General features: G+C 50.3%; 1 protein-coding gene across 1 annotated transcript; it reads right to left on the bottom strand.

Moving 5' to 3' along the window:
• Positions 1-8215: 8215 nt before the first annotated feature.
• On the bottom strand, positions 8216-9965 carry LOC124232865 (40-kDa huntingtin-associated protein). Its single transcript, XM_046649773.1, has one exon. It carries the CDS (start codon positions 9880-9882, stop codon positions 8776-8778), a length of 1107 nt encoding a protein of 368 aa, XP_046505729.1. The 5' UTR covers positions 9883-9965; the 3' UTR covers positions 8216-8775.
• Between the last annotated feature and the right edge of the window lie 108 nt (positions 9966-10073).

Raw genomic sequence — 10073 nt, 5'->3', positions numbered from 1 at the left:
CAATTTAGCTCTTTTTTTTTTTCTTTTGTGGCTCTGCCTTTGCTGTCGTATTTAAGGAACGCTGATGCTTAACTTTTTGTGTCAACTTGGCTAGGCCACGGTACCCAGTTATTTTGTCAAACATTTTCCTAGATATTTCTGAGAAGGTATTGTTTAGATGAGGTTAACACTTAAATCAGTAGATTTTCAGTAAAACGCATTATCCCCCATAATGTGGCTGGGTATCATCCAGTCAGTTGAAGGCTTTACCTTGAAAAAACTGACCTCCCCTGAGGAAGAGGGAATTCTGCCAGCAGACTTTCTTTGGCCTTCAACAGCAACATCAACTCCTCCGTAAGTCTCCAGCCTGGTGGCCTACCCTGTGAATTTTGGGCTTGCCTTCCTCTGCAATCCTGTGAGCCAATTCCTTATAATCTGTTTCTCTCTCTTTCTATACACACACACACACACACACACACACACACACAAATACACACACATTCTATTGGTTCTGTTTTGTTGGAGAACCTTGACTAATACAGATTTTGGTACCAAGAGAGGTTCTAGAAGAACAGAATGTTAAGAATGAGTTTTCTGAATTGATTCTGAGGTTTCTGGAACTGGTTCTCCAGTCTTATTAGATTTAAAGACACCAATGACTCTTATTTCCAGTAATAAAGAGGACACTGATAGTCCATGACATGATATGGCAATAGAGATATACAAAATATCACCACTGGGTACTACTAATCAAATACTAAAAAGAGGCAAGGTTCTGGGTGGCCATGTATATGAAACTTTAGAACATTTTTGTCAAACTAGTGAACATGAGTTGGCTGTTTAATGTCACTGGACAAAGTGGGAGGGAGAAAAAGGATGAGCTCAGGGATTCAAATTCCCAGCTCAAAGTTATATAAGTGACCTGAAAGCTTCTATATCTGCCCTGAAAGAGATCTTTATCTCCTGTAGCCACAGAGCTGAGTTTTCTGAAAACCATCCTGAGAGTGGCTGAAGTGCAGTGGAAATTGAATTCTCAAGCTTGCAGAGTGTTGTGTCAAAGCAGGGGTGAAAATTGGAATGGGAATATATGGGAAGACATTGATGAAGCTAGGGACTTTGAACCCCCCAAATTCTGATGAGTCTTCTTTGCCTCTTGAAGCAACCTCTCTACCCCTGTCTGAGGACATTAAACCTGTATTTCCCGAGGAAACTGTAATAGGCTCCCCTGCAGCATTTGCCTCACACGTCACTGCTGTTTCTCCTCAGGGCCCACCTCCACTGCCCTTTTTTGTTTCTAGACCTGTAGCTAGACTCAAGTCCTAGCAGGCCCCTAAAGGGGAGGCATACAGCGTCACCTATGAGGAGACGTGCTACACTCCAAAAGAACTGCATGATTTTTCTAATTTATACAGACAAATCTGAGGAATATGTATGGGAATGGATATTAAGGGTGTGGGATAATGGTGGAAGGAACATAAAGTTGAATCAGGCCAAATTTATTGATATGGGCCCACTAAGCAGTAATTCTGTATTCAGTGTTGCATCTTGGGAAGTTAGAAAGGGCTCTAACAATTTGTTTGGTTGTTTGGCTGAAACATGGACCAAAAGGTGGCCCACAGTAAATTGGCTTGAAATACTAGGCCTGTCTTGGTATATTGTAGAGGGAAGGATTCAAAAGCTTAATGAGATTGGTACATGAGACTGGATGTGTCATTTAATACCTACTCATCCACGCTGGGAGGGTCCAGAGGACATGCCTTTCACCACAACTGTGGGACATAAATTTGTGAGAGGAGACCCAGTAGCTTTGAAGAGCTACATGATCACTTTTGTTTGTAGGCCAGAACTTACAGTGGGAATTTCTGCCACTGAATTGGGAAATCTAAATGCAGTGGGAGTAACTAGATCCTGGGCTGGCCGGGGCCAAGTGGCAGCACTCAATAGCCAAAGGCAAGGTAGGTGTGGTTACCATAATGGACAACAGAGTTGAAGCAGCAATCAGAATACGCTGACCCACGGAGACCTATGATGTTGCCTAGTTGATCATGATGTTCCTAGAAGTGAAACAGATGGGAAGTTGTGTTCTTTACATAAGGGTACCATGACGAAATGCCACAGACTGCATAGCTTAAACAAGAGAAATTTATTGTCTCACAATTCTGGAGGCTAGAAGGCCAAGATCAAAGTGACAACAGGGTTGCTTTTGTCTGAGGCCTCTCTCCTTGAATTGAAGACAACTGACATCTCACTATGTCCACACATGGCCTTTTCTCGGTGCGGCTGTATTTTTAGTATCTCTTCCTCTTCTTATAAAGGCATCAAATGTATTGGATTAGGACCTCACCCATGACTCATTCGACCTTAATTACCTCTATAAAGATCCTATCTCCAAATATAGCTCCCACTGGAGGTTAGGGCTTCAACATACGAATTTTGAGGGAACACAATTCAGTCCATAAGAGAAGCCTATTAAATTCTTACTTGATCTGTATAAGCAGAGGAGTTTTAGATCTAGTGAACAAAAATATAACTTGAATCATAGAAGCAGAGAGTCACAGTCCCCAGTCAAGCCCCAGACTTGAGGAAGTTTACAGACACAGAGCTCCTTGAATGATGGGAAGGCAGGTTTGCTTGAAGAACTTCAGTACCCTCCCAAAATAGTATACTGTCAATCTTTCTCCAAGCCTTCCCCCAAGGGTCCTACAGCTTCTTATCGGTGTGATTTTGAATTGGAGAAAAGGAAATAATCAGTAGTCTCAGGGACCACTGGACACTGGCTCTGAACTGATGCTAATTCCAGGAGACCCAAAGCATCACTCACTCTGGTCCACCGGTCAGAGTAGGAGGTTATGGAGGTCAGGTGATCAATGGAGTTTTGGCTTAGGTCCGATTCACAGTGGGTCCAGTGGGTTCCTGAACCCATTTTGTGGTTATTTCCCCAGTTCCAGAACGCATCATTGAAACAGACATTCTTAGCAGCTGGCAGAATCCCCACATTGGTTCCCTGACCTGTGGAGTGAGGGCCAAGTGGAAGCCGCTAGAGCTACCTCTGCCTAGGAAAATAGTGCACCGAAAGCAATACCGCGTACCTGGGGGGATTTCAGAGATCAGTGGCACCATTGAGGACCAGAAAGAGGCAGGAGTGGTGATTCCCTCCATATCCCCATTGAACTCACCTATTTGGCCTATTTGGTGCAGAAGACGGATGGATCTTGGAGAATGACAGTGGGTTACCGTAAGCTTAACCAGGTGGTGACTTCAATGGTGGCTGCTGTACCAGCTGTGGTTACATCACTTGAGCAAATTAACATCTCCGTTGTGAGCCGGTATGCAGCTAGTGAGCTGGCAAATGCCTTTTTCTCCGTCCCTGTCCGTGAGGCCACTAGAAGCAGTTTGCTTTCAGCTGGCAAGGGCAGCGATACACCTGCACCATCCTGCCCCAGGGGTATATCAACTCTCCACCCCTATGTCACCATTTAGTTTGCAGGGATCTTGAGCGCCTTTCCCTTCCACAAGATATTGCTCTGGTCCATTACATTGATGACGTTATGCTGATTGGGCCTAGTGAGCAGAGGTAGCAACTACTCCAGACTTACTGGTGAGACACCTGCATGCCAGAGGGTGGAAAATAAATCCAACAAAAAGTCAGGGGCCTTCCACCTCAGTGGAATTTCTAGGGGTCCAGAGGTGCGGGGCATGTCGAGCTATCCCTTCTAAGGTGAAGGATAAGTTGCTGCATCTGGCCCCTCTTACACCAAAAAGGAGTCACAAGGCCTACTGGGCCTCTTTGGACTTGGGGAGGCAACGTATCCCCCATTTGGATGTGTTACTCTGGCCCGTTTACCGAGCGACCCAAAAAGCTGCTGGTTTTGTGTGGGGCCCAGGACAAGAGCAGGCTCTGCAACAGGTCCAGGCTGCCGTGCAACCTACTCTGCCACTTGGGCCATATGATCCAGCAGATCCCATGGTGTTTGAAGTATCAGTGGCGAATAGGGATGCTGTTTGGAGCTTCTGGCAGGCCCCTACAGGATTTTGGAGCAAGGCTCTGCCATCGTCTGCAGTTAACTGCTCTCCTTTTGAGAAACAGCTTTTGGCCCCAGCTACTGGGCCTCAGTAGAGCCTGAACGCCTAACCATGGGCCACTCAGTTACCATGCGACTTGAGCTGCCCATCGTGAACATAAAGTTGGGGGTGCGCAGCAGCGCTCCACCCTCAAATGGAAGTGGTATAGGTGTAACCAGGCCTGAGCAGGCCCCAATGGCACCAGTAAGTTCCACGAAGAAGTGGTCCAAATGGCCATGGCCCCTGCTCCTGCTACGTGACTTTCTCCCAGCCTGCACCTATGCCTCTCAGGGGAGTTTCCTCTGATCAGGTGGCAGAGGAGGGGAAGACTTGGGCCTGGTGGACAGACGGTTTTGCACCATGTGCAGGCACCACCCACAGGTGGACAGCCACGGCACCACAGCCCCACTCTGGGACCTCCCCGAAGGACGCTGGTGAAGGGAAACCCTCCAGGTGGGCAGAACTTGGAGCAGTGCACCTGGTTGCTCACTTTGCTTGGAAGGAGAAACGGCCAGACGTGCGATTACACACCAGTCCATGGGCTCTGGCCCATGGTCTGGCTGGAGGGTCAGGGACTTCGAAGGAACGCGACTGGAAAATGGGTGACAGGGAAGTCTGAAGAAGAGGTAGGCCTCTCTGAATGGGCAAAAAAATGTGATGATATCTGTGTCCCGTGTGAATGCTCACCAAAGGGTGACCTCAGCAGAGGAGGATTCTCATATTCAAGTGGCTAGGATGAACCGTTCTGTGGGTACCAGTCTGCCTCTTTTGCCAGCCAGTCCTGTGTTTGCCCAGTGGGCTCGTGAACAAAGTGGCCACGGTGGCAGGGATGGGGGTGATGCGTGGTCTCAGCAACATGGACTTCCACACACCAAGACTGACCTAGCCATAGCCGCTGAGTGCCCAATCTGCCAGCAACAGACCAACACTGAGCCCGCAACATGGCCCCATTCCCCAGGGTGATCAGCCAACTACCTGGCGGCAGGTTGATTACATCGGACCACTTCTATCAGGGAAGGGGCAGCGTTTTGTCCTTACTGGAATGGACACTTACTCTGGATACGGATTTGCCTTCCCTGCACACGGTGCTTCTGCCCAAACTACCGTCCATGGACTTACAAAATATCTTACCTTTCTTCACGGTATTCCACGCAACATTGCTTCTGATGAAGGAACTCACTTCACAGCAAAAGAAGTGTGGCAATGGGCCCACGCTTATGGAATTCACTGTTCTTACCACGCTTCCCACCATCCCAAAGCAGCTGGCTTGACAGAACGATGGAATGGCCTTTTGAAGACTCAGCTACAGTGCCACCTAGGTGACAATACCTTACAGGGCTGGGGCGAGGTTCCCCAGAAGGCTGTTTAATCTCAAATAAAAACAACAACAAGGTCATACATCCACCTCACACGATACAACCATCCTGAATAAAGGTGAAAATGCACCAACTAACCCCTTCCCCAGAAGAGGAGTTAAAGTCCTCAAGTGAGGTTTACTCCAACTGCAAGGATTCACGGGTCCAGGAATCAAAGGGTCCAAATGGTGGTGGGACTACTCACTATTACCGCTAGCGACCCACTAGCAAAATTTTTGCTTCCTGTCTCTGTGACCTGATGCTCTGCTGGCCTAAACATCTTAGTTCCAGAGGAAGGAATGCTTCCACCGGGAGACACAGCAATGCTTCCACTGAACTGGAAGTTAAGGCTGCCCCCCCGGCCACTTTGAGCTCCTCAAGGCTTCTGTGGATCAACAGGCAAAGAAGGGAGTTACTGTGCTGGCTGGGGTGATTGATCATGACTACCAAAGGGACATTGGGCTGCTACCCCACACTAGGTATTGGAGGTAAGGAAGATACGTCTGGAGTACAGGAGATATAAAGGTGTCTCTCGCTATTAGTCCTTTAGTATTATGCCCTGTGAGTAAGGTCAATGGAAAACTACAACAAGCCAATCCATGCAGGACTACTAATGGCCCAGACGCTTCAGGAATGAAGGTTGGGGTCCCCTCACCATGTAAAGATCCACAATCAGCCGAGGTGCTTGCTGAGGGCAAATGGAACACAGAAGGGATAGCGAAAGAAGGCAGTTGTAAATACCAGCTAGGACCATGTGACCAGTTACAGAAACAAGGACTGTAATTGTCATGAGTATTTCCTCCTTCTTTTGCTATGAATACCTTTGTGTGTGTGGTGGGGGGATGTAAAATATCTGTTTTCTTCCCTCTCTTATCCTTCTACCATGTAACGTAAGATGTATTGACTTTATATCATAGTACTTAAGCATTGTTAACTTTATATCACAGTATTTTAAAGTTTTGAGACGTCAAGGAGAAGAGTGAACATCACCCGAGGGCTTTTCACCCTCTACTGGGTAAAGGGTTATTGCGTTTTCATTTGTACAGAGGATAGTTGTATCGTGTTTGGTCCAGGTAGGACCTTGCTATTATCTTTATTTGGAGTTTAAGTATGTCTTAAAATGTTTCTGGATGCCAAGTTGATAAAGGGTGTACTTGTGATGGTTAATTTTATGTGTCAACTTTATATTTGGTCAAACATTATTCTAGATGTTTCTGTGAGGGTATTTTTTAGTTGAGATTAACATTTAAATCAGTGGGCTTTGAGTAAAGTAGATTACCCTCCATACTTCAGCATGCCTCATTTAATCAATTAAAAGCCTTAATAGAAAAAGACTGACCTCCTTGGAAGAAGAGGGAATTCGGCCTGCAGACTGCCTTTGGACTCCAACTCCACCTCTTTTCTGGGTCTCCCTGCTGGTCTACCCTGCAGATTTTGTTTTTTTTAAGCCTCCATAATCACATGAGCCAATTCCTTAAAATCTCTCTCTCTCTCTCAATATGCCTATACATTTGTAGATATGTATCTACACAGATACAGGTATCTATCTCTGTGTGTATATATATACACACACACACACATACATACAGAGAGAGAGAGAGACAGAGAGAGAGAGAGATTCTGTTTGTTTTGTTTCTCTTGAGAACTCTAATGCTTCCTGTATACCCATTACCAGGCTCTCTGGTGATCCCTCCCCTCCCCCTCAATGCAAGGAGTTTAGACCAGAGGCCTAAGGAGGTTTTTCTTTAAGCCCAAATCCAAATACTATCACTAGTCACAGTCCATACTTGCTAAGCATTCTTCTCACAAGACAGTAAGGCGGCGGGCCAGGCCTGCAGCCTGGGTTGAGAGGAGTGTACCAGAAAAAGCAAAAGCACAAAGGGCCATACACCGTTCCCTCTTTTGCAGTAAGTTGGACTAGTCTTTTAGGGCTCCAAAGGACCCTTCCCGGCAGCCACGTGAGAGCCCAGGAACGCTGGCTGAATCTGTCTCAAGTGGGCCTCTCCTGTATGTATTGCCTTACCCATTGCTTCCACACTGTTGAAGTAGGAGGAGAAAAGAATACCCCAAAAGTCCCACCCATTTTGAGGCACTTAAGTCATAGTGACTACCCTCCACATATCCCCACCCCCAAAATGCAAAATAAAAATCTACCCCCAAACTGTGTCCTTAAATCCCACCCCAAAAGATTAGTATACAAGTTCAGCCTAAAGGATGCATTTTCCCAAAGTGGAGTGATTCAGAATGAGATTATATCCTGAAGAGTTCTTGTTGTCACTCTCAAAACTGTAAAGAAAATAAAACAGCTAAGCCGGTGTGCATGTAACATCGGGACCAAAAAGCCTCGGAAATTTAGTGTTTTTTAAAATGGAACGCCATCCTGCTTTTGGGGAACAAAGACGCTGTCTTGCACATACCTGACCACACAGTACCAAAGAAGCAGGCTGATTTTACATATTTAAGTAAGAGTCGCAGAAAGTTCCCTACTACGAGTAAAAGTTGCATGGACTCCCCGTACCTCTCAGAACAGAACCAGAACTGTGAATTGCAACGCACATCTGACACTTTTGTGCTGGACTCGCCCAGGGTCGCGGGGTTATTGGAGACATTTGCATTGCGGCTATCTGAGCAAGGACCGCATTGCAAGTGATCTCTGCAGATTCATTACCTGGCACAGCCTGCATACCAGGCACACCGTCAGTTGCAAATGAACGAATACATCTTGGAGCCGAAAGACAACTCTCTGTTTCTGCTTTCTGCCTCCCGACATGCAGATAAGCGATTCCCACTTTATAGGTGAAGTAAATCTAAACCACAAGTTAGGAGTACTAGAGTGGCTTTATCGTGGATTCAGGGCTGTAGCAACAACAACATGACGTATGGGATTGAATGATTCCCACGAAACGTACGGGGCGGATGAAACAAAGGAGAAACAGGGTGATCACACAGATAGAAATAAGCTAAGAAGTCAGAGTCACGATAAAAAAAATTATATAGCTTAAGTACTCAGAGCTGTGCAAATAAAATCCTCACTGTGAAGCAAAGGTGCGGGGGAGGGGGTAGAGCGGGGCAGAGCTGGGTGGAAGAAGAGGAGGAAGGGGATAAAAGGGGTTCTCAATTTACGTCGCAGTCTTGGGGGAAGAGAGCCATGTCCTCTCCTCGATTCCATCATATTGTATTTTCCCCCACTATTACGGAAATGCGTCTTTGGCATACAGGTAACTTTCAGTCAACTAAATTCCTATGGTGGCAAGAGGAATGAGATAAACAAAGGTAGAACCGCCGGGTTCCGTGTCTTTTATTTCGCCCCCAAACGCAAAGGCGGATGGAGGCGTGAGGTCTCGTAACAGGCAGAAAGTCACTTGGTTAAGGTGATCCGTCAGATCCCCTGTCCTGAGGGGGAGACGGTTTCTTGCAGAACGAGGTGCAGGAGGTGGTTCTGCTCGGCACTCAACAGCGGCCACATCTCCACCTGCAGCGACTTGACGGCCTCCGTGTCCTTTTCGTGGGTGGCCATGACCAAGGACTGGAGCAGTAGGAAGAGCTCCTCCGGAAGCTGGCCACTGCTCTCCTGCCCGTGGCTGTCGAAAGCCTCCCAGCAGTACTTCTCCAGGGTGTGGGCATGCTCCGGGAGGAGCTTGGCGGGCGGGGGTTGCAGGAGGAGCAGCAGCAGCACGCGAGACACCTCGCAGCGGACCAGCACGTCCGAGAAGGCGCCCAGCGCGGCGGGCGCGGCTGCAGAGCCGGCGTTCGGGAGCAGCAGCGCGGCCGGCAGGGCGGGGGCCGCGCCGGGTCCGGGCTGGGGCCCCGGCGGCGGCGGCGGCGGCGGCTGCACCGGGTGGCTGCCGTGCTCCCGCGCCAGGCGCTGCATGCGCGTGAACACCGCCAAGGCGCCGCTGTAGTCGCGCGCCAGCAGCTGGCAGGAGGCGGCGTCGCCGAGCGCCTGCAACGCGGCCAGGGGCAGCTGGGGCAGCTGCAGCTGGGCGGCGCGCTGGAAGTGGCCGGCGGCGGCGGCCGGCTGGCCCAGGTCGCGCAGGGCGGCGGCCAGCTCGAGGCAGAGGGCGGCGGCGGCGGCCGGCTGGCCCAGCTCGAGGTGCAGGCGCACGGCGGCGCCCAGGGCGCTGGCGGCGGCCTGCAGCGGCTCCCCGTAGGCGGCGGGGCAGACGAGGCGCTGACGCGCGTCGCGCTCCTGCCGCAGGAAGAGGCGGGCGGCCTCGGTGAGCGCCAGCGCCTCCCCGGGCCCGTGGAAGAGCGCCTGCTGGCAGCGCGCCACCGCCAGCTGGCACCAGGCCGCGTACGGCAGGCACTCCTGGGCGCGCAGCTCGCGGCCCAGCTGTGCGAACTGCTCCCCGGCCTCCGCCACGTTCGGCTTCCGCAGGAAGCGCTTCTTCAGCTTGTTCGACACCTGGCGGTACCGGGCCAGGAAGTCCCCGGCCTCGGGCCCTGGGCCCGCGCCTCCGCCCAGGCCGCCCGCGGACGCCGCCATGTTCGCCGCCCGAGCGCTTCCGGGCGCGCCGACGCACCCGGGCGGCCGCGCCGGCGACGGGCTGCGACGTACCCTGCGTCCCGCTCCAGAGGCCCAGCGCGCCGGGTGGCCCCCGTGATATGCAAAATACCCGGGTCGGGGGCGGGGCCTGGCCTGGCTGCGAGCTGCGTTTGCAAATCGGGGCCCACGGG

Source organism: Equus quagga, unplaced genomic scaffold (genome assembly GCF_021613505.1).
Source record: "Equus quagga isolate Etosha38 unplaced genomic scaffold, UCLA_HA_Equagga_1.0 135885_RagTag, whole genome shotgun sequence".
NCBI classification, from domain to species: domain Eukaryota; kingdom Metazoa; phylum Chordata; class Mammalia; order Perissodactyla; family Equidae; genus Equus; species Equus quagga.
The sequence above is the reverse complement of the archived record's forward strand: the minus strand, read 5'-3'. Positions and strand labels throughout refer to the sequence as shown.